The following is a 24658-nucleotide window of genomic DNA, read 5'->3' on the forward strand; positions in this document are numbered from 1 at the left end:
TGTTTCAAAGCTGGGATTCAAAGCAAGTGACATAAATTAAAACAAATGCAAATGAAAGCACATATCAACAAAAATGTAATACACAGTATGTGGCTATACCACCCTGGATTTCATATAGATATATAAATCAATGATAACCAGTGAGCTTAATTGAAATGAGAAGCTTCTAGCCCATGAATACCATAGAGTTGCTCCGAATGACCAAGAAAATGCTTAGAAAGGCCTTTTTTGTCCAAAGTGGATAAATGAAACCACATGTACTTTTTGTCAAAAGTGGATAAATGAAACCACATGTACCGGTCCCAAGGATATAGGAGCTGTACTTTATTTGCAGGTCACATCACATGTCTAGGCTAGCAACAGAATTAAAATATGTTTAAAACATATCCCTTAAAAGAGCAAGAACTGAAATTAGTATAATATTGCAATTATTTAAAATTTAAAAGCATTTGGAGTCAGTTCTCATTGACCTGCAAAACAGAAATTCATTCAGTCTGGTCTACTTATGCAGGGACTTCTAAAGCTTGGGAGCAACCATCAAGAAGGACTTCTCTCACGTTACATGATAGCAGTACCAAGAATGACAGCAGGACCAAGAAAGGGGTTTCTGTTGAGAATCTGAAATCCTGACCAGGCTCCTGCAGATTCTTGGACCCAAAAAGTATATGACTTTAAAACTCCGAATATAGATTCTATCCCCTATCCCCTTCCCCTACCAACAGCTTATGGATCACAGGGAAAATTTGATTGTTGTCATTGTTGCAGTATAATAGGGTCTGTCATCATTTGTGCTCCTATAAGACCTTCCAAGTTTGAGGGATTTTTTTTCATCATCCATAATTTGTAAGTTTTGAATTACTAAGAGGCTGCTGCTTCTTCATAGCAGCTGAGGATAAAGTCATCTATTACTTTATATTAATGAAAAGCAGAGGTGACCAACTCAGAACTGTGCATGTGTAAGGTTGGTCAGTGATAGAACTGAGGGCCCTCTCTTACTTCTTCACCAGCAGTAACCTTTTACTTCTGACAGTCTCACCTGGCCAGGAGATTGTCAACTCAGAGAAGTTTCTAACCGTCAGTTCATCAAAACTAGGCCAGATGGAAAAATAGAAGAAAACATGTCTCCTGTTTTCTGCTGATTATACTGGGCACACCCCAGTTTTTGTGTCCCACAGATGGAAAAATAGTCAGAGCTGCTGTAAGGCAGATTCCTCCATTCCATCCCAGTCTACCCAGAGTTTGGAAATGTACTCATTTCCCAAATGACATTTCCAAGCTCTGGGTGGACTAAATTTCCAAACTTTGGGTGGACTGGGAAGGAATATACGAGTTTGCCTTACAGGAGATCTGATTTTTTTTTCATCTGAAGGAAACTACCACAATTCTCTTAGCATGGTATCTGGGGGATTTGAGGGAGTTGGAACCATCAAAGTAACTTTTCCAAACATTTAGCTCACCTTATTTGATGAACAGCAGCAAAGACCAATGCTACCTAGAATGTATTTAGAATGTAGAACAGCTTTCCATATATCTACTACTACTACTACTATTATTATGATTGGTTAAATTGACAAGTTTTTAAAAAACACATTTTTAGGAACTCAAAAGAAGAATCTTTCCTCCCCTATGAGATCACTTAATGACTTTAAAAGGGATGCTGCCCTATTATCCACAGTTCTATCAGTAACTTGTAGCTAAGCTATGGCACTTCATTTGCAGGATATTTTGCTTGTTAGGCTGCCACTGCCGCTGCCACTAGTATTCTTATTCTTCATACTGGGGAATAACTTCATGTATTGTTTTTGTTGTTGTTAATAGTGTAATTATTTGGCTTTGTTATCATGCATTATTAGACTTTCAGGAGGTCAAGTGAGTTGTTTCAAGATTTAGATTTATATGATTATTTAGATGCTAGGTTTAGTTGTGAAATTTTCTTTATAGCCTTTTCCTCCTGAGGAAAAAAGTATTACTAGAAATGTTTTTGGTGGAGAACTGCTGATGGTCTCTGACTGCTTAATCTTTTTTTTTTCTTTTTGTCAGTTTGTCTGTTCAAAGTCTCCCTTTCTCCTATGAACTTGTTGGAAATGACAACCTTCTTCAAGCCTTCTCTAGTAATGTTTATCTTTGATCCTGTTACTTACTGTTTCATGTATGTATGTTCTGGTGTGCAGCTTCCTTTACTCTATGGTTCCTGAAAAGTTACAAAAGGGGCTGCAGACCACAGGCTCTCCTCTCTCTTTCCTTTTTTTTTTTTTTTTTTTGATTTTAACTAATTTATTTGCAAGTTATGGTGAAAAATAAGTATTTGGCCACCTACAAACAAGCAATATTTCTGGGTCTCATACACCTGTAAATTCTTTTTTTTTTTAATTTATTGAACATTTTGCACATCAACACAAGGAAAGAGGGAGAACAATAACAAAGAGGATAGGAAAGTAGGAATCCCCAATACCCCCCCCCCCAAAAAAAAGGAAAAAAGGAAAAAATCAAAGGGAAAATAAAAAAGGGGGGGCCACAAAAAACAAAATAGGGCCCAAAAAACAAAAACAAAAAAAGGAAAAAGAAAACACACCTAAACTATTCTAAAATGACATATAAACCAGTGTCTGAACCCAAGGGGCAGCTGGGCTTTCCACAGAAGTTGAGGAAGCAGGAACCCATTTTGTTTCCTTCTGCTTCAGGGTAAGCTTTGTTTAAATTTAACAGCTTTCAGCGCTGCTTTCTTTGAGAGGCGGGGCTTCCTGAGTTTAAAAATTAACTGCTCTGTTTGAGGGGAGGGGCTTCCTGAGTTTAAAAATTAACTGCTTTGTCTGAGAGGCGGGGCTTCCTGGTTATCCTATATAAACCAGTGTACACTTCCTGGTTATCCTATATAAACCAGTGTACACTCAGTAACCTATACTTTCACCCCTGCATACAGACAACAACATCAAACACACACCAAGAGGAGGTCATTAGCAACCTCCAGATGGAACAAACACGAAAACTTCCCATCTCATGCACAAGCTGTGGCATGTTCAGCTTTTTCACACTACAATTACTCAATTACATCTGCCCCAAGTGTACACAGATCACTCACATGGAACACAGGATACGACAACTCGAGGACCGTATTAAGACCCTTAAGGACATTCAGGAACTTGAGCTGTTCTTAGACACCACACACCACACTGGCCTAGACACGCAGCCCATATCACACCAACATTACGGGGAGGCTCAACAGAACAGCACCTCAGATGTGGACGACCCTCAGGCTTGGAGAAATGTCACCCTTAGAAGGACACATAGGACCCAGAAGCCTCCTCAGAATACTTCCGCTCAGCTGCAGTTACACAATAGATTCCAAATTCTCACACAACTAGCACCTGACCAAGAAACACAACATATTGGGGAAGACCAGAATGGCTTAGATACTGATCAGTGGCTCATCCTTGATCAGTGTGCAGGGGATAGCCCTGACTGGGACAACACTTCACAACATTCACACTTGCACAATCGTGCAGGTGTACAATCCCCAACCATAGACCAGGAGCAACAGGAACACATACAGGAGAACCATAGGCTCTTGGACGAATCTCAATGGATTGTCCTTGACGAATGCACCGGGGATGTCGAGGAGGAGGACAACACTTTTCACCTACACAATTCACACCAACAGGATCACTTTTCTGGAGACCTACACACTACATTGCACAAAAGGGGCCCTGTCATTCCTGAAAGTAAACAGGTCTTGGTAGTAGGCGACTCCCTCCTTAGAGGAACGGAAGCTGTCATTTCCAGACCAGATGGGATGGCTCGAGAAATATGCTGCCTACCGGGGGCAAAAATACACCATATCACTCAGAGGCTCACCAGGCTCCTCAAGCCCTATCACCGTCCTCCCCTCATGTTGATTCATGTAGGAACCAATGATACTGCAAGGCATACGTTTCAAAAGATCACAAATGATTTTCGAGCTCTAGGAGCAATGCTAAAAGAATGTAATGTACAGGTGGTCTTTTCATCCCTCCTCCCTGTTGTAAGACACGGACCCACAAGAGCCAGAAAAATAGTACAGGTCAATGACTGGCTTAGAAAATGGTGTCAGGAGGAACGCTTTGGCTTCCTCGACCATGGCCTGCTATTCCAGGAGGATGGCCTACTGGCAAGGGATGGGGTGCATCTTACACAATTAGGAAAACACCTTTTTGCTCACAGACTTGCAAACCTCATTAGACGCACTTTAAACTAGGTCCACCGGGGGGGGGGGGGGGACAACAGCCTTGCGAACACTACTTTACCCATAATGTCTGGGAATCGCCAGAAGGCTAAATGGAGGGCTGCACAAACACAACAAGGACCAAGTACCAAAAGCACAATAATCCCAATTAAACAGCTCAAGGGAAGATCCCAGGGGCTCACATGTCTTTACACTAATTCACAGAGCATGGGAAATAAACAAGACGAACTCCAACTTCTAGCACAACACCACAAATATGATATCATAGCCATCACTGAAACCTGGTGGGATGACTCCTATCGCTGGAATGTAGATATCGAGGGGTATAACCTCTTTCACAGAAACCGAACAAAGGGGAGAGGAGGCGGAGTAGCCTTATATGTCAAAAACACTTATGCTGCAGAAGAAATTCAAGACAGCAATCTGGGAAACCAGCTTGAAATCATCTGGATAAGAATCAAGGGAACTGGGACTCAAAAAGATGTCGTTGTAGGCGTCTACTACAGACCCCCAAGCCAGGAGGAAGATCTTGATGAAGTCTTCTGCCAACAGTTGACCAAACAGGCACAGAAAAGAGATGTAGTAGTCATGGGCGATTTCAACTATCCCGATATTTGCTGGAAAACAAACCCGGCCAAGAGTACAAGGTCCAACAAATTCCTCGCTTGCCTTGCAGACAATTTCATGGTCCAGAAGGTAGAAGAGGCAACAAGGGGATTGGCTACTCTTGATCTCATACTAACAAATGCGGAGGACCTGATCGATGCGGTCGAAGTGGTAGGATCCTTAGGGGCAAGTGACCATGTGCTCCTGCAATTTGAGGTACAAAGGAAGGCCGAAACTAAGACAAGTCAAACCCGCATTTTGGACTTTAGGAGAGCTGATTTCCAAAAAATGAAGGAAACGCTGAGCAGCATTCCGTGGACACAGATACTAAAAGACAAGGGAGCTACGGATGGATGGGAATTTCTCAAGAGTGAAATACTCAAGGCGCAATTGCAAACCGTGCCAACAAAGAGAAAAAATAGGACAAGTGCAAAGAAGCCAGAATGGATGTCCAAAGAACTTCTAACTGTGCTAAGACACAAAAGAGACATGCACAAGAAGTGGAAAAATGGAGAAATCACCAAAGAAGAATTCAAACAAATAGCCAACACCTGTAGGGAAAAGGTCCGCAAAGCTAAAGCAAAAAATGAGCTCAGACTTGCCAGGGACATTAAAAACAATAAAAAGGGCTTCTATTCTTATGTCAGTAGAAAAAGGAAAAACAAGGAGGCGATAGGACCTCTTCGAGGAGAAGATGGGGCAATGCTGACAGGGGATAGGGAAAAGGCAGAACTACTTAATGCCTTCTTTGCCTCGGTCTTCTCACAAAAAGAGAGTCTTCAACCTCAGCAAGATGGAGTGGATGAGGGACTGGAGGACATCCAACCCCAAATTGGGAAAGAAGTCGTCCAGGAATACCTGGCCGCTCTTAATGAGTTCAAGTCCCCAGGGCCAGATCAACTACACCCAAGAGTATTGAAGGAACTAGCGGAAGTCATTTCGGAACCATTGGCAACCATCTTTGTGAGTTCTTGGAGAACGGGAGAAGTTCCAGCAGATTGGAGGAGGGCCAATGTGGTCCCAATCTTCAAGAAGGGAAAAAAGGACGACCCAAACAACTACCGTCCGGTCAGCCTCACGTCGATACCGGGCAAGATTCTGGAAAAGATTGTTAAGGAAGCGGTCTGCAAACACTTAGAAACAAATGCAGTCATCGCTAATAGTCAACATGGATTTATCAAAAACAAGTCATGCCAGACTAATCTGATCTCTTTCTTCGATAGAGCTACAAGCTGGGTAGATGCGGGGAATGCCGTGGATGTAGCGTACCTGGATTTCAGTAAGGCCTTCGACAAGGTCCCCCATGACCTTCTGGCAAGGAAACTAGTCCAATGTGGGCTAGGCAAAACTACGGTGAGGTGGATCTATAATTGGTTAAGTGGACGAACACAGAGAGTGCTCACTAATGCTTCCTCTTCATCTTGGAAAGAAGTGACGAGCGGAGTGCCGCAGGGTTCCGTCCTGGGCCCGGTCCTGTTCAACATCTTTATTAATGACTTAGATGAAGGGCTAGAAGGCATGATCATCAAGTTTGCAGACGACACCAAATTGGGAGGGATAGCCAATAGTCCAGAGGACAGGAGCAGAATTCAAAACGATCTTGACAGATTAGAGAGATGGGCCAAAACTAACAAAATGAAGTTCAACAGTGACAAATGCAAGATACTCCACTTTGGCAGAAAAAATGAAATGCAAAGATACAGAATGGGGGACGCCTGGCTCGAGAGCAGTACGTGTGAAAAAGATCTTGGAGTCCTCGTGGACAACAAGTTAAACATGAGCCAACAATGTGATGTGGCAGCAAAAAAAGCCAATGGGATTTTGGCCTGCATCAATAGGAGCATAGTGTCTAGATCTAAGGAAGTAATGCTACCCCTCTATTCTGCTTTGGTTAGACCACATCTGGAATATTGTGTCCAATTCTGGGCACCACAATTCAAGAGAGATATTGACAAGCTGGAATGTGTCCAGAGGAGGGCGACTAAAATGATCAAGGGTCTGGAGAACAAGCCCTATGAGGAGCGGCTTAGGGAACTGGGCATGTTTAGCCTGAAGAAGAGAAGGCTGAGAGGAGATATGATAGCCATGTATAAATATGTGAGAGGAAGCCACAGGGAGGAGGGAGCAAGCTTGTTTTCTGCTTCCTTGGAGACTAGGACGCGGAACAATGGCTTCAAACTACAAGAGAGGAGATTCCATCTGAACATTAGGAAGAACTTCCTGACTGTGAGAGCCGTTCAGCAGTGGAACTCTCTGCCCAGGAGTGTGGTGGAGGCTCCTTCTTTGGAAGCTTTTAAGCAGAGGCTGGATGGCCATTTGTCGGGGGTGATTTGAATGCAATATTCCTGCTTCTTGGCAGGGGGTTGGACTGGATGGCCCATGAGGTCTCTTCCAACTCTTTGATTCTATGATTCTATGATTCTATGACTTCCACTCCAGCCTCGGGATCTTCTCTCATTTCTTCTAAAACTAACTTATATTTTCTTAACCTCTAATGTTTTTCTATATTTTTCTTTTCATAGTCATAGAAAAAAGTCCAGTCTGTTCTCTTTAACGGTTTCCCGGTATTTTTCTTCAACAAAAAAGTTAATTCATCCATATTTCTTATTTCTATAACCTTTTCCCTCCATTCGTCCATAGTCGGAATCTGTTCATTTTTCTTTCCTTTTGACTATGTGACCTGTTGGCCATCTGTCGGGTGTGATTTGAATGCAATTTTCCTGCTTCTTGGCAGGGGGTTGGACCGCCAAGTTGTTTTATGGGAGAGTATATATATTTTGGGCACTGAAGAACACTTCTGAAGCACTGCTGTTTTTTATGCACTGGCAAAATCTCTGTTTTCCTAACAGATCAGAGATGACAGGTTATTCAGTCTAACAACTGAAACCATAGCCTTGCATAATTGCATCTGGTTGTATACCACAAGAGATTATACTCTAAAGGGTTTTTGGCTCTTCTCTGAAAGGTCATGCTTTTCTTAAAAAGTTATGACCTCCAAAAGGTTATGAATACCATTTTCCAAAAGAACTAGTAACTAACACACTTCAGAGGTGAATGTACCCACAGTTAGATTACACAAAATTAATAATGCATTCTCACAAAAAATGCAGAAGACAATCGGGGGATATATGTACCTTGGAATATGTGTTGATTCCCCCCCCCCCCCCCAATAATTTTAACTTTTAGGAAAAACATTCTAAACTGGTTGATTCATATGATTAGACAATGTATTATTTTCTCAGAATATTTATAAACAGTTTGCCACAAAGATCTGATTTCAAGCCTATTGGAACTGCTAGGGGCGAAATAATTGGATGCTAGATTAAGATGTAATTTCTCCTATGCTGGCTGGATAAGCCCTGGTGGGTTGCTGTAGTGGAAAATTGATTGTCAAGGAGGAAAACAGCAAAAAAAAAAATTGGAAATATTAAATTTGTTTATATCACTGGTTTTGGGCTTAATAATGGGTCAATACGACCACCATAGGAAATTTAGTACATTTAAAAAAAAATCAGAGGATTATTTTAATGTAGGGTCAGTCATAAAGTAGATTATCCAAATGAGAGAGTAGCTATGTGATTTACTATTAATGTTTCAATACCAGTTAAAAAAATTAAAAATTAAAATCTGCCATCATTCCCCCCCCCCCCCATCTCTTATATTCATCCCTACTTTCCCACTAAGCACTTATTCTTCCCCACAATATATCTTGAATGAAAAGAAAAGCACCTGGGGGTGAAATTAACAGCTGGCAAGAAAAAGATAAACTAGTGACTCATCTTCTATGACCAATAAGAGTCAATGCAAAGATCCCACCCTCCCCATAGTTTTCTTCTCTTTTCCGTTCAGAAAAGAATTATGGGTCTGCACATAACAGGTGGTTTAGCCCCAAAGCACCAAAGACCATTAAATGGAAATCAGATGCTAATTATAGCAATGTCCTAACCATACACCTATTAATATTAATCAGACATTCTTCTTCTGTGTTTGTAGCAATGATAACATCTTTGATACTTAAACTATTCACCAGATTGTTAAGCAGGCCATGTGATATGCCATCTTGTTCATCTGGGATAATACAATAAATCACTTGTGTGTTGAAGTTTGCACAGGGAAAGAAGCCAAGCAGGTCATTACCACAATCAGAAAATCTACCTAAAGAGTATCGAACTAGAAGGAGTAGGCGGGAGGAATTCAGAATGGTGCAACTATTAATACAGTCTTTCAATATGCTTTGCACAATACAGTATATAAAAATATTCTGATCAGCAAGGTATAAAGAAACTAGAGCACTGGTCTTGAAATAGAACAAAAATTAAGATAAGGCCAAGCAAATTTGATTGCTATCCAAGTGAAGTAGATCTTTTCAATCAAGAGAAAACGTAAGTAAATTTCCATTATTCACTGAGTCTTCTGTAGTTGGGACTAGGAATTGAAATTAGGTCTGTGGATACAAGCAACAGCAGTCTCACCATATCTGTGAGAGTTTGGTTCTAGGTTACCACTTGGATACGGAAAAAAAACATGAATGATCATGCCGCATATCATTAAATAGTGGCAATGCAAACACACACAATTAGCATACCATTTGATAATACGGGGGATTACGGCCCTTGGTTGGTGGACATTTTGAACCCAGAGGCCCCAGATCCAGATGGCCCACTCTACTTGAAAGAACCTCCCAAGCAGAAATGAGTCATCTGTTTTATCTTCTTGGTTTCTCTTATTGATTAAATTGATATACAAAGATCATGTTAGCTGAGCATTTCAAAATGCATTATGTAGTTTGTGTATTTCAGTAAGACAGTGCTGAAATGTAAGGAAGGGAGATTTAAAGTAAACTAAAGATGCCAACACGATGAATGATGTAATCCTGGGTTCATCTCTTAGCTCCCACAGATTTCCTGGATGGTTCTGGAAAGTCACTTAAACTTAAGTTCAGTTTACAGAACGTGAACTTAAGGTTGATAAGAATACTCCCTTTCCAATCTCCATATGCTTTTGTCTATTTAGAAATACAGTACAATCCTTTAAGAATAAGTCATGCCACATACTAAACTGGTCCTTCTATTTGTGGCATTACAGACAGCCAAAGAGTAATAATAATAAATTAAATAATTGTGGGAGGAAACTCTGGTTCTTAGTGCAGTTTCAGAACTGATTGTAATCAATGAGAAAGTGGAATGAGGAAACGTGTACACTAGGCATGTGAATCTTGGGACTATTTTCAGCCCAGGAAAACGTTATTTTTTTCATTACCTAATCTAACTGTCTAATCCACCTCATTTCAAATGTTTGGGGTCAGGGAAAGTACAATACAAAGAATATCAGAAATAGATTAAAATCTCTGCTAAATTCCTGTCAGTTTAATTGCAACCCTTGGTAGTGGACTTAAGGCCTTAGGGGGCCTCCTATCAACTCTCTGGCCAACTTCTCATTAATCTTCAGTAAGAGCCCATTTTACAGATCAAAACAACAACTGAACAGACTTTTATACTTGTTCCTGATGTCAGCACAGATAGCATTAAATTGAAACTCTAAGTGTGCTTAACCCACTGATCCATGGGCTGGGAATGTATGCCTGCCAAATTTTAGGAATTACAGATCTTGTTTTAATTACTGTTAACTATGCTAGCTAGAGCTGATTGGAATTGCACTCCAACAACATTTGGAGAATGACAGTTTCACCCACTGTAATCCTACTATGGTTTTCAGTTGTTCCCTTTCTATACTTAACAGTACATTTAAGATAGCAGTCATTGGGCCCATTCCTTTCCAGCTGTTTTACTCTCAAATAACTCAGCAATGCATCCTTTTAAAATTGACATTGATGTGAGTTGTTTCATCTAGATTACACCATTGTATCCTATTGTAAAATACAAATTGTGTTTGATACATTGATATTATTCCTTGTAGCTCCAATCAATATGTTGAGGAAAAATGCCCCTTTTCATCAGGTATGTTAAATGTGACAAGAGGACACCACTAACATACACTTTTTAATATAAAAAAGGACTGCTTGTACACATTTGTCTCACACACACATATTTTTACACAAAATTCCTTCATCATATTACCTTATATGCATAGTATACATTCACCTCCACTCTTCCATCCACAGCTTGGGAAAAAAACTTTTTCATACTACAACTTATGGGAATCTACAGTCATCCAGGCCACTGGCCATGCTGGCTAATTGTAGCACAGAAAAAGTTACATTTACCAGCTGTTTCCACTGTACAAATTCAACAGAAGGAATAAATATATGGGACTGCCCCTAAGTCTAAAAGCACTTGCATTCAGTGGAGGTCACTGATGTTCTTCAAAGTTGCACACACATATAATAAATCCTTTGTTAATGAATCAAGTCCTGAAATGTCTCTATGTGATACTGCCAGTGGAATCCTTTAGCCGAATCCAAGGGATCTCTGAAACAAGAGGCCAAATCAGAGGGCATCAAACAGGAAAGGAGAGCCTGTCATGTGTACCCGGGCATTCTGCCATTGATCTATCCACATACATTTCAACTATGATACTTTGAAGACAGCTGTTGCCCACCAGTTCTGCTTTTCATTTGAGAGAGGAAGAACTTTAGGCCTCCTACCTTCACTGTGTCACAAGGGATAAAACTAGGTGGCAGTTATATCCATGAGGAATCATTCATTTAATAGTCAATTCCAACAAGTATCAGTTTTTGCTGTTAGTTCTATTGCAACTCAATCCTCAGAACTGAATCCATTTTTCATTCTGGTGACAGCAAAGTTGTGTGAAAGGAGATATGTAGCATCAGAGTCAGAAAGTCATGCCTGACAGAGGTCAAAATAATGAAGACATCAGAAGAAACCACCTGCTACCCAGTCACCTTCTGTGCCAAGAGATAAGCTTAGATTACAGCATAAGTTTAGGAATATTGTAGAGTTTTCAATTTTATTTATTTATATCTTTTCAAGGCAGGCTAAATGTTTATCCAAACAAACAAAAGGAGGAAAAAGAAGAAGAAGAGGTGGAGGAGAAACGTTTAGCATAAAATGTTCTGAGGGGTATTTAAAAATGTCAAGAAGTGGTAATAAGAAAACTGTCTGCATATAAATTGTGTGGTTGTTTGCACCAACACAAAACCTGACTCAGATTATGCATTCACAGTACTAAAGCATATGCTATGACACTGAACTACACAATTTCAGGTAGTCAGGTCATCAATTTTTCATTTCATTTTCATGTTGTTGGCATTTTTTAATTTACATTTTATTTTATTTATGAGCCACTTTAGGTCTCATACTGGAGGAAAGGCAGCAGACAGACACACAAACAGATAGGTATTATAGATGGACACATACATTTTTTTGAGTGAGTGAAATCTAGTATGATTGCACTGTATTCTACATTTATATTCTTGCATACAAATGATATTATGTATACTATAATTACTATGTATTTCATACACACGGAAACTGGGAAACATGTGGCATCTACATTGGCTTTAGCAATGCTCATCTAGATCTTATTGAAGATGTTAGATATGCGAGAATATCTGCAATTGTACCAAATGCTGGTTTGCAGATTCTTTACAGTCCTGATTAGCATTATCTCAATGTGCTTTAGCCTATCTCTGTCTTTCTTGAATATAGTGCCCAGAACTGGATGCTGTACTCCAAATGCAGTCCGGCCAGTGCAGAAAGGAGCAAAATGGCTACATTTTCGGTTCTGGATATTATGATTCCATCAATCCAACCTTAGGCTTTATCCATTTTTAAAGAACTACATTCTTAATTTGCTCTGTGCTTTCAAGTTGTTTCTGACTTTCCAGTGACTTTACGGCAAAACTATTGCAGCATTTTTCTGACAAGATTTGTTAAGAAGGATTTGTCTTTGCCTTCCTCTGAAGCTGAGAGTGTGTGACTTGTCCAAGATCACCCAATGCATTTCCATATACTGTTGTTAGCGAAGGTCTTTTCCCTGCCTGACATAATTTCATAACAAAATGTAAGAATTACCCCTCTCTGTAGAATTAGCATCCAACTGACATACTGTCTTCATGTTAAAAATTATGTAATGGTAACTTATTACAAGATACATGGTGTCAACAGCATTCCTGTGATCTTGCAGACTACAAGAAGGATGCAAGGAGAGCTTACCTGATTTGATTTCCTTGATAAACTTATCCTAGTTCCTAATAATCAATGTGTTCTTTGTGTTGCCGAAGGCTTTCATGGCCAGAATCACTGGGTTGCTGTGAGCTTTCTGGCCTGTATGGCCATGTTTCAGAAGCATTCTGGAACATGGCCATACAGCCGGAAAACTCACAGCAACCCATTGCGTTCTTTTTTACGTGCTCCCAGATTCACTGTTCAATAAAAAATTGCACAATATCAACACCAGGTTAACTGGTATTTCCCTTTTGCCCATGCACACACCTGCACCTCACACATTTTTAACGATTTCTCAACAGTTCTGAAATACGACCTACAAGCTCGTTCAACATCCTAGGGTATAATTCTTCTGGTCTTGGAGAGTTGAATTTGTAGCTAAGCATTCTCTTCTCATTCCTGCTGGAATAGAAAATCCCCCCATATATCATGTGTGCAACTTATAACAACCTGAACATAATTCCATCTTTTATCATATGTTCAAACTATTTAAGACTGCTGCTGCAAAAAAAAACCCCAAAAAAACAAAAAAAAAAACAACAACTTGAAGCTGGCTCTCACTGTCAATGATTCACCATTTTTGTAAGCAGTTAATGCATGCATTTTTTGTTTTTGTTGCTGTAGGCATAGCCTTTTGTTGTTTTTACTATCTTCTGCAAGTCTAAGCCTTCCAGATGCCATCCATCCAAGTGTGGCTAATGTGCCTCTTCTTCCTCTTCTGTATAGTTTAAATATATCAAGATAATTAATGAACATTCTACTTTTATAATTTTCTGATTTTCTACATTTAATTACATCTGCAAATGCACAAAATTATATGATTCTGTACAGAAGGACTAAATAGTCAAAACCCTACAGCTGTTTACCCTGTATGAATATTTGTGTGGATTTTTCATTCCTTCAAAGGCAACACAGTTGAACACATATTTCTGTGTCTAATCCAAGGGTAAGAAAAGTGACCCTCTATTCTGTAGACTTTCCACAACACTCCAATACGTCTAAAGATTTTAAAATTGTGGAAGTAAGTATTTTCCCTCCCACTGCTTCCACAAAATCCTATAAACATTACAAGTATAAACAGAATCTGCTGTGGATCAGCTGAACCATTCTGGATCAGCTGGAACAACTCCATAATCCAACAAGCGAGATCATGTTTCAAATTGGCGTGCACTCCAGTACAGTTGCCCTCCTTTGCACTAAATAATGTTGCTATTTATTTACTGTTGTTCAAGTACTAGCAAACTACCAGGAAGAAACTCAGAAAATACTTACAACAATATTTGGTTCTTTCTCTGTTGTTTTCTTCTAGTAACATTTTAGGCATTTTGTTCTTAAACTGAAAAGAAATATTTACTAGCCAAAGTCACAGTGTGAGGGGGAAAAATGGATCAGTGATCCGTTCAAAAGAGAAAGAAACTAAAGAACCAGACATTTGTTATTTAAAACTGTTTACATATAATAGACTAGCTTTATATTACTGTTTTAATACGTTCTTGGTTTGTTTCTTTCCATGCCTTTGAATTTAGTGTAAATGTCATGAGTATTGCAAGTTGAAGTACTATATTCAAATAAGAATCTTGCGGCCTCTTAAGGACTGAAACATGTTGTTTGCCATAAGCTTTCATGGCCTATAGCCTGGGCTATATTCGACTGAACTGTGATGCCAAATGAAACTTGTTAATCTTTGAGGTGCTACAAGACACCTTGTTGTTTATTCTGAACAGAATAATACGGAAGTTGTTTTAAAATGAAGACTGCCTCCTGCTGCAGTGTCTTTGATAACATGCACTGCATGGATAAGGTCCCAGTTTTAATTCCTGCTATCTCCTGTTACAGCTTTTGAGGTACTGAAGCTGAGAGAGGACTGGAGATTTGTTTTTGTTTGTCAGAGTAGTCCATGCTTGGCTAGAGGAACCCATGCTCTGTCAATATAAAGCAGCTCATTTATATAATATCTTAATATTGGATTACCCAGCTGTTTTTTAAGAACCACGTTGTTGGCAAATCGTCCTTCCTGTTCTTTCATCTGAAAGGTAGGCTAAGCAGAGTATAGAATTCAGAACCTGGGTGGAGATAGATTTGACATTTGCTTGTTGATGTGGTGATTTTCAGGATATGGAGTGGTTTTTTGGAGTCCTGTGTATAGTAGAGGAAGAAGTAATTTATCTAAAGACTCGTTGAGTAAAAGCAGAGATTGGAAGCCTGTGTGAAAGAGTCACAAGAATGAGGATGAAGTTTCAATGGAGTGGGAGAAGTAATTGGGCATATAGAGAGATTAATGGATATCAGCAATGACATCAGTTGTGAATTTCCAGCCATGTGGCAACCATATGCAGCAACTAGGAACTGTATTAGCTTAGCTAGCTGGTTTTCAGGGAGTTCGTCATTTGGATCCACATATTTTGTGCACTTAAACTCTGCTCAGATGTTTACATCTCCCCTAGTGTTTTCAGGCAACAACTATTCCTCCTACCAGGACCTTTTCCCTTGATTGTGTTTACCATTTACTTTTGTACCCCCTGGTTATTTGTTAACATAATATTAACTTGTGTCTGTGTCATCATGGATTTGTAGTTACTTACTCAGTAAATATGCACCAAGGCATGGTATCTTCACTATGCCATGCACCCCTATCATATGTATTACAGCCAGCTCAAATGGTGTAGGAATTTGCCAACATAGATGCAGGTACAGTTTTTCCAACGCATCAGCATTGCAGGAATTTAAAATCCACCAGATGAGAGTGGCTGTTGACAATTCTGACCATATGTATAAATAAAAGGAATTCCTTGAATATTGACTTTTGTAAATTTAATATTCAAAGAAACATTAGTGTATGTTAGAAAGTGTATTACGTTGGAGAGTAGAACAATTGCCAAGAATGGAACATTGCCATTGTATTTTTTAGCTATCCCTTTTTCTTGTTTACATCCAGATCTCAGAGAAATCCCTGAAGAACTGATGAAAGGCTTCAGTTGTGACTCTACCATTTCTGTATGAATTTAGAAGATTGACTTGGATAAACTGGAGTTCTGTTTTCATGATTAAAATCAGAAAACGTGGTCTGGCACAAAATTACTGTAGATGTTCATAACTTTTCTATTTCTGTTTATTTCTTCTTCCTTCTACTGCTGAGCTGGCATAAAGTACAGTTTGTTGGAAAAGGAGAGCTATTAATAGTGGCAATTATTCATTGGGACTTGAACCCTTAATGGAAGTTCTCACTAAAGAGACAAGAACCAGGAAATGCCCCTTCTTTAATCATAAGGATACTCAGTTAATGTTACTATATGATTGGATTTGTCTGGCAGTCATCCATAACTTGTGTTTCATGGGAAAAAGTTATTTGAGAAGCAAGTTATGCATGTCTAATCTGATCATTCAGACACTATCGTCTTTAGACCGTCTCATTCTTTCCATGACTATGTACATTTTGTGATGCACAAGATGGCCTTGAAGCACAAACTTACAGTTATAGTTGAAGAGGTGACAGTGATCTTGGAAAATGCACCATCAGCTAGACATGTGTGGACGGGGGTAGATTATATAAATGGAGCACTGAGATTTTATGCCCAAAATTACAATGCTGCAATCCTTTTAGAATCATGGGGCTGGAAGAAACCACAAGGACCATTCAGCTTAGTTCCCTGCCATGTAGACACACACATATTTGTGCAACATTATATCTTAAAAACATGTATACACTTCTTAAATGGACTATTTTGTCACTTATCACAAATTGCCCTGTTCTTAAAAAAATCTTAGGTAGAACATGTCAGTTCTCGTATTCCTAGCTGGATCCCTTGAGCAGAGTGAAGAGAAGACTAACTCTAGTGGATTACATTAATTGCAAAGGTCCTGCATAGTTGTATCATCAGATCTCCTAGAGCTGCCAAATTGAAGTTGATCATCATCCTGATCTGGAAGAAAAATATTGAAAAGATAATTTTTCATCATGGGACAATATCTCTAATAAGCATTATAACATCTTGATGAGGATGTAATGCACTGATATCCTTGATGGACGTATAAGGTTTTGTATCATAAATACCTTCAGTTTAGATTCACAGGAAACCCTGATATATATATTTTTACGAGACCTCTTCCCAAGAACACTACTAGTGACTCTGCAGTGTTCAACACTGTGCATTTTGTTACAGGTTGACTAAAAGCATTCTATGAATAGGGATTTGGTTCTGCTAATCATATATTTAATTGAAATTCCTCTAGACTTGGAGAACATAAGGAGCTGTTTTTAATGTCATCTCTGTCTGTGATGCTTTAAAGTACCACGGAAGGAGGGCCTTTTCAGAGGTGGCACCCTAGTTTCAGAATACCCATTTAGAAGAGATCCATTTATCCTCATGGGTTTTAAGTACCAGGTCAAAATGTTTATTTGCATGAACTTTCAGGAAAAAAATAAGGATTTATTGTGCATTATTTTATTATTTGTTGGTGTAGTTGATCTTGTTTTATTGAAGTCTATCAAGCATTTATACTTTTATACAATCACAAATTCATGATTTTGATCTTATGTTTTATGTGAACTTCCAGTGGCAGATTGAGTCTAAAAATATTGGTTACCAGGACACAAGGGGGGCCCACTCACAAATATAAGGCTACAATTTATTTTTATTAAACTGTGGGAAAGGGTACAGTTAAAATTATTATTAAAATAGAAATACAATGTAAATTTTAGCTGCATACAAAAATCATATTGGAACTTGTGTTACATTTTCAAGCTACTGACATATTGTCTAATGTTTAAGGGACTCCACTTGCAATCAGGCAAGCTGACACCCTGACCAGTCTGCCACAGTGGACTTCTGGTTCTTTGATCACTTATGTGGATATAAATCTAACCAAAATACAAAAAGGAGAAGCTTTTGAACTCTTCTTCTTGATTAGATCATTAGAGAAGAGCTGACAAACATTCATTCATTCATGCATTAGTCTAAACTACAATTTAGCATTGTCTCTAAACGCAGCCTGGGTATTTAGCCAAAAATGCTCTTCACGTCTGGAGTAGCTTACACTTACAGATCAATAAAAACAATACAGTCCCTTCTCTCAAATTTCCATTATACATATACATTTAAAGGCACAAAAGGAAAAAAAGATAAAGAGGGAGAAGGAAACAGAAATACCCAAGCACCAATTCTATATGTCATATGGTTCTTACAATATCAAAAGGTAATAGAGATACAGTAGTTGTAATAGAGCCAACAATTGCTAGTTTCTCAGCTAAACTACTGGAGTGGTCTTGTTTCCTGTCTCTTCTTCTGTTACAACCTGATAGAATGGATGTCAAACAACTCAGGTAGAGCAAAAGGTCAATGGCTGATAGTGATGCTCTGTTCCTTCTACAGTCTAAAAATGCAGTGAGCTCAACATATCAATATGGGGTTGGTTCTGGGACCTAATGTGGATATGAAAAAACATTGGTTAGCATGCCTCATATTTTGTATTTTAGGGTAATGCATTTTTACTGTGTTGTAACCTGTCTCGAGCTGTAAGGAGAGACGGAAAACAAAGAAAAATTACACTGACAAACATGCATATTGGTGCCTGAAATGATAGACCTCATTCTGGATATATTTGACCTGCTGATTCCAAAAATGGTACTAATTTTCACCTGTCAGTTCTGGTTTCTGAGATATATAACATATGCCATATGCCAGTTGTCATCTGCTTGCCCATAGAGAACCAAACTAGAGCTTATGAGATCTATCCCATGCAATTTTCTGAATCAGCTCCCCAAATAACTCCAGGAATTGGACTAAAAACCAAGACCCCAATAATTGTTTGGTGTTAGGCTGTATTATTATCATTATTATTGGCTGTGAATGCACACATGCCAGTGTTTCCATTTAATAAGATAGGGGGCGTGTAACAATTCATGGTAAATGGAAATCACAGATCCGGGACCTGCAGATCCAGAGGGCTCATAGTATGTGACAAAGAACTGAGATCTTGTTTTACTGTACCAGACTTGAATAGCATGTGTGGAAGCTCAATGTATTCTGCGAATGAGAATGCTTTGTATCAGTCTTACACATGGGACCAGTAATTATATTCTCATTTGATTACACAGATCTTGAGGTCTGAATTTCTTCCTTGCAGCTTGCCTAATACTAAATTCATTTGAAGTGCAGCATTTCTGTCATAAAGCAAAAGCTTGTATTACTGAAGTATTTACATTTCCTGCTAACCATAACAAACCAGTTTTATGGTTCCTTGTCTATTATGCTAGTGTGTTTGTTCTGCCTTATGTCACACATTGCCAAGGCTCATGACACCGGGGGCCCAGGTGAATCTAGTGACAGATGGGCCATTGTTTGATATTACACAATTGAACTGAATCATCTGAACAGTGTCCCAACCCATTCCGCTACTCCTTCAAATTAATAGCCTTACAGCACCTTAAAGATGAATGCATTTTATATTCACATAGTCTTATATAGACTACAGCCCAGTTCATCAAATATGAGCTGCACTCTATCAACATTTATGCCATAATAAGCACTTGTTAGACTTTAAGGTTCCACAAGGCTATTTCTTCTGTCTTTGCTGTAATACACTTATTGAGCTAAATCCCTGATAATTTTGTAAATTAGTTACTTAAACATGAACTTTATAAATGCAGTTCTTGAGAAATCTTTTAATGATTCCTTCTTTATATAACTCTGTGTGTGTGTGTGTATATATATATATATATATATATATATATATATAGCATTTTGTTCAGGTTTTGGAAAGTGTGTCTTCCTCCATTTAAGAGCTCAAATGTGGAGCAAATCATCAGACTACAATTTTGTATAGAAAGGATATAAGTACTCAATAGTCTGTAATTTTAGAATGACTTCACTAGTACAAATTTTCAATTGGTATAAGTTTCCATTTTCTCACAAAGTCTTACACATTGGCAGCTGACAGCTTCTAGGCAAGTGGGGCAATGAATCCATCTCGCTTTTTAGTCCAGACGTTGAAGGTGGTATCTTGAACTTATGTACCTAACCTCCAAACAGGTTTAAAGAACTATCTGAGGTATTTGGAGAGTAGGATTCATAAGTTCAGATAGTACCCTCAAAATGCAGAGCAAAATTACCATCCCACTGACTTGAGAACCATTGATCTTTCATCTGGATTTGAAACTGCAAAAATAAGAGCATACATTACAAAATGTCTTTGTAATGCATATTTACTTTTAACAATGTAACATGATAATGTGTACATTTGCAGGTTTGACATTTGGTTTGATTACAGTGTTCTCTCTCTAGGAAGCTCTAGGTCCTCTGGTGCAATGTTATGGCCAACTTCTGCCAGAATCATGCTGGAGCACCTAAAGATTCCTAGAGAGAACCCCTCTCTTAGGAATCTCCATATCTTCCAGTGCAATTCTGCTACGGAATTATGCTGGAGGACCTAAAGATTCCAAAAATTGTTTTCTCGGGTTTTTTTTTTTAAAGCACTTTGCCAGTTTTCACCTTTGTGCGGGTTCTGTGCCCCTAAGCCCAGTGAATGTGAGGGCTGGTTATATTCAAACACCACAACAGACCTACATGACCCTTTGTACAATAAAATTTTTCATAATCTAGAAACCTTTCAGCTGTAGCATGTCATAGAATCAGCCTGGAGCATCTGGAAAATGCCTAGAAGTATTTTCTGTAGGTCTCCACCATGATTCCATGATCAACATCTAACAGAATTTCATGCTGAAAGCCTGGTGATGGTGATTGTAATACTCTACCTGTCTCGCTTGATTGAAACCTGAAGCAGCTTCTTTGAGCATTTTCTAGGTTTCCTAGAATGATTCTTTGGTACTAAAAAATTTAAATGAATGTGTCAATTGAGCTCATCTAATAAGTGGGCCTGCTACATTCTCTTACATATCAAAAGTTAATGGATTTGTGATACATTAATTGTGCAGGTTCCTGCTTCCTGTGATCTGGCATGCAACTGTTTTCACACATACAAAAGTAACCTAATAAGATTCTTAAATTTTTTTCTCCATTACCATGATCAGTTGCAAAAAGTTATGCATTTTTGCCCAATTTACTCATCTGCTTACAAACTAGTTAAACCATGCAACCTAAGCCCCATCTTGTTTTTCCTAGTGTTTTGACACTACCAGTGCTGCCAACCATTTTATTATAAACATATTGTTTCTATTATAAAATTATTATTATGCATGGGTATTGCTATAACAATGCTGTACAGTTATGCAACTGTGTGTCAGTTTTAAACTATGCTTTATTATATAATGCTTATGCCCTTTATTTGTGGTATAGAGCATAATAAGTCTGCAGAAGCTATGGTTAGATATTTGTGTTCACTCAGCCTCTGAGTACAGTTTGGAAGAGCCCATCGATCCCCATGATTCTGAAACACAGAATCCTTTCTTGCGGTGCTAATGAACAAAGCCATTCTCAAGCAGGAACTTGGAGAAAATATACAGGTGCTCAAAACAGAGCCAGGGGAGCATAAGGCAAGGCTGTCAGGAGGGACGTACAAAGGGGAGGGAAGACAAAAGACTATGGGCAGATGCAGACTGGAATGAGACATGTTCCAGCTGGAGAGTGTTGAGTCCTGCGAGACTGGATATGAGGGGCAATAAAAGGCTTTAAACCATCCTGTTCTTTTTTTTCTGTAGACACGGATGGTACATTTAATGGGGTGGAGTTTCTGCCAGAAGATTTTGGAGACGAAACAACAATGAGGGTGAATGATAAATACTCCAGTTTCCCTCCTGAGGAGAAGGGAATCCACATTATCAACATCAGAGCTATTGAAGATATAGGATATGTTCGCACAGAAAGTACGGTGAGTAGAGGAGCTACCAGCCTTTGCCCCCTCTTTATTGGCATATATGGGCATTTCAGGGCACTTCACCTGTGTTCTCAGTCCCTTTATAGCCAATGAGTATGGTTATCTCTCCCACTGTATGCCAAAAGCAAAGCTGTTTCTTGGAACATAACCATTAAAAAGCTTTAAAACTTCCCATTGCCTTATGAGAGCTAATGAGAAGCTTCCATTCTCATCAAATATGTTTCAGAGATAGAATGTCTTTTTATACCTATATGGGAACAGATGTATACACATACACTGCCCTTATTTGCATTACAGAAGAAATATGTAGTTTCTCCCATTGTTTTTTCTCACTGCTTTTGCTTGAATTTTCAAGAGAATATTAATTTATGTTATTGTATTAAAAGATTTGTCCTTCTGTCAAAATAACCCTTAAGGCCATTGTTCCCAAATGTTATTTGGGAATAAAATAGCAATATTTTGCAAGTGTGTGCAAACTCACATTGTACCTAATGCAGAGTTAGGTACAGCTCTTAATATAGAGGACATCTGATGATGGAGCTTTCCTTGATATAGATTGAGATGGGAGAATTTACCTTTTTTCTCCTATTATACAGTCTCTGTCTTCTGTCTGAAGGAAAGTGAAAAGCTCCAACATCATAAAGTGCAGAATGTATTGTCAGTTTCCAGAGGGGAAGCTATGATAATGTTTTCAGGCAAAAACAACAGAGCTATGTGAAATGTTAGTATCCCAAGTTTTGTTAAGTTTTAACCTGCATCATTTATCTCTTTATTTTGGTGTACACATGTAGTAAAGTCAGAGTGTAATGAAATAGTTCAAACTCTAAAATATGTGAACAAACTGCAGAAGTCATTTGCAAAGCAATGTTGATAATAACACCAAATCCTATCATTGATGAGCTGATTGAAAACATTGCTGATAAAGAGGTAGAAAGATGAGAACACTTGGAACCGTTTTTTTTTTGTGTTTTTTTTTTTGTTTTTTTGCTGTTGCTGTTGCTGTTGAGCCATGAACTATTCTGTGGAACTCATTGCCTCCATATATTAGAGCAATGTCAGAGTTGCGACCTTTTGTAAAGGCACTCAAAATTTGGCTGTTTGGTTGTGCATTTAAGTAAAGTGATCAGATCTAATTTGCCAAATAGTCACTGTTGTATGTTTTTATGTTGAATGTTTTTATATTGTGTAAATGCTATTTCAAATTGTAAGTTGCTCTGAGCAGCTTGGTGGAGAGCAACTAATTAAGAAATAAAGTGAAGTGAAGTGAAGTGAACTAGGAATAGACATTTCTTTTCAGGTTATGATTATTGCAATAGAAATTGCCATTTGAATTAGTGGAATTTCATTGTGTTTTAGGATAAACACGCGACATCCCTGAGACACATTTTTTTTGAGATTATACCCCTTATCAATCATATTAAAATATTTCTGTGTTGGAACAACAGTTTTGAACTAGCGGTTTGAAATCACAACAACACTAGTCTGCTTCTAAGCCTTAACCCAAATACATTTTCTAGCTATCAAAATCAGTACTGTGGGTCATAATGCCATGCAGCTACCATGGAAATGTGTGTCATATTTGAAAGAGTATTCTTGCCTTTTATTCCTGTGATGAAAATGGTAAAAATGAAAAGATTTATTGTTGTGCTAGTGAGTTAGTAAGAGACATGACAAAATATGAGGATAATTTGATGTGTCTGTATCAAGGTGAGGTACAAGAAAAAAAAAACAGTTCTCATCATACTTAGTGTAAGCATGGGTTGAGTTACAACATGAATCAAAAAGTGTACAAGTAGTGGGTCTCCACATGTCCACAACTTATGCATACAGATACAGTATCCCCAGAAATGATGTCTATGTTTAAAAATCTTATAAAGGTAAAAGTTTTCCCTTGACATTAAGTCTATTCGAGTCTGACTCGGGAGGGGGGGGGGGTGCTCGTCTCCATTTCTAAGCCAAAGAGTCAGCATTGTCCATAGACATCTAGGTCATGTGGCTGGCGTGACTGCATGGAGAACTGTTACCTTCCTGCCGAAGTAGTAGGAACTGCTAGGTTGGTAGAAGCTGGGGCTTACGACAGGAGCTCATCCCACTCCAGGGATTTGACTCACTGACCTTTCAGTCAGCAAGTTCTGCAGCTCAGTGGTTTAACCCTTCACCACTATGACCCCCTTTAATTATAACTATAACTATAAGTGCTCTAACTAAACCCAAAACAAGTGATGCTCAGTTTAAATAGTTTATCATAAAAACAGTGGGAATTAAAATAAATGAAAAAAATCTGTTAGTTTCCCATTGTTTTGCTAATGTTTAACTAGGATGAGAGTTGAAACATTGTGGAACAGCATGTACAGGACACGGAAAGGTTATAAGAAGGGGAAAGAAGAGAGAGAAAAGAGGTCAAGTTGATGGATTCAAAAGTGCGGTTTAGAAAAACTTGTAAGGATCACAGAAAGGTTACAAAAGCAGAAGACACAGAAGAAAAGCAATAGAAAAAGTAAATGAAACTGACAGCTGACTCATTGGAAAACTCTTGTTTAATTTAGATGACAGGCTATTACTTTATACCTATTTTATTGCCTGTGAGATGAGAATCCATTGCTCCATCAATTCCAAATTTGTTAGATCTCATCGTTTGAACAGATAGTGGTGTACCTGCAAGTGTAAAGCAGTTTGAGTTCAGAATCTAGAAATCACAAGGAAGAGACATGCAGCTCATTGGGACCATTATAAAATTATTTATTTTGAAATGAGAATCCTTATTCCCATTTTTCTCAAAAGTGACAGGTCTGATGCTTTGAGGAAATTGTACAAAATCTGGGGGAGGGAGAGAATGTGCCATTTGAATGGATAACAC

General features: G+C 38.6%; 1 protein-coding gene across 4 annotated transcripts in view; it reads left to right on the forward strand.

The window, feature by feature from the left end:
- Nucleotides 1–24658, forward strand: part of ANO1 (anoctamin 1) — a 157652-nt gene that overhangs the window by 34529 nt on the left and 98465 nt on the right. For all 4 annotated transcript variants that reach the window (XM_060765422.2, XM_060765431.2, XM_067462705.1 and 1 more), the window contains exon 2: nucleotides 21626–21795. In XM_060765422.2, the coding sequence (XP_060621405.2) occupies nucleotides 21626–21795 (170 nt within the window). The remainder of the gene's footprint in view (nucleotides 1–21625; nucleotides 21796–24658) is intronic.

Source organism: Anolis sagrei, chromosome 1 (assembly GCF_037176765.1).
Source record: "Anolis sagrei isolate rAnoSag1 chromosome 1, rAnoSag1.mat, whole genome shotgun sequence".
Classification (NCBI taxonomy): domain Eukaryota; kingdom Metazoa; phylum Chordata; class Lepidosauria; order Squamata; family Dactyloidae; genus Anolis; species Anolis sagrei.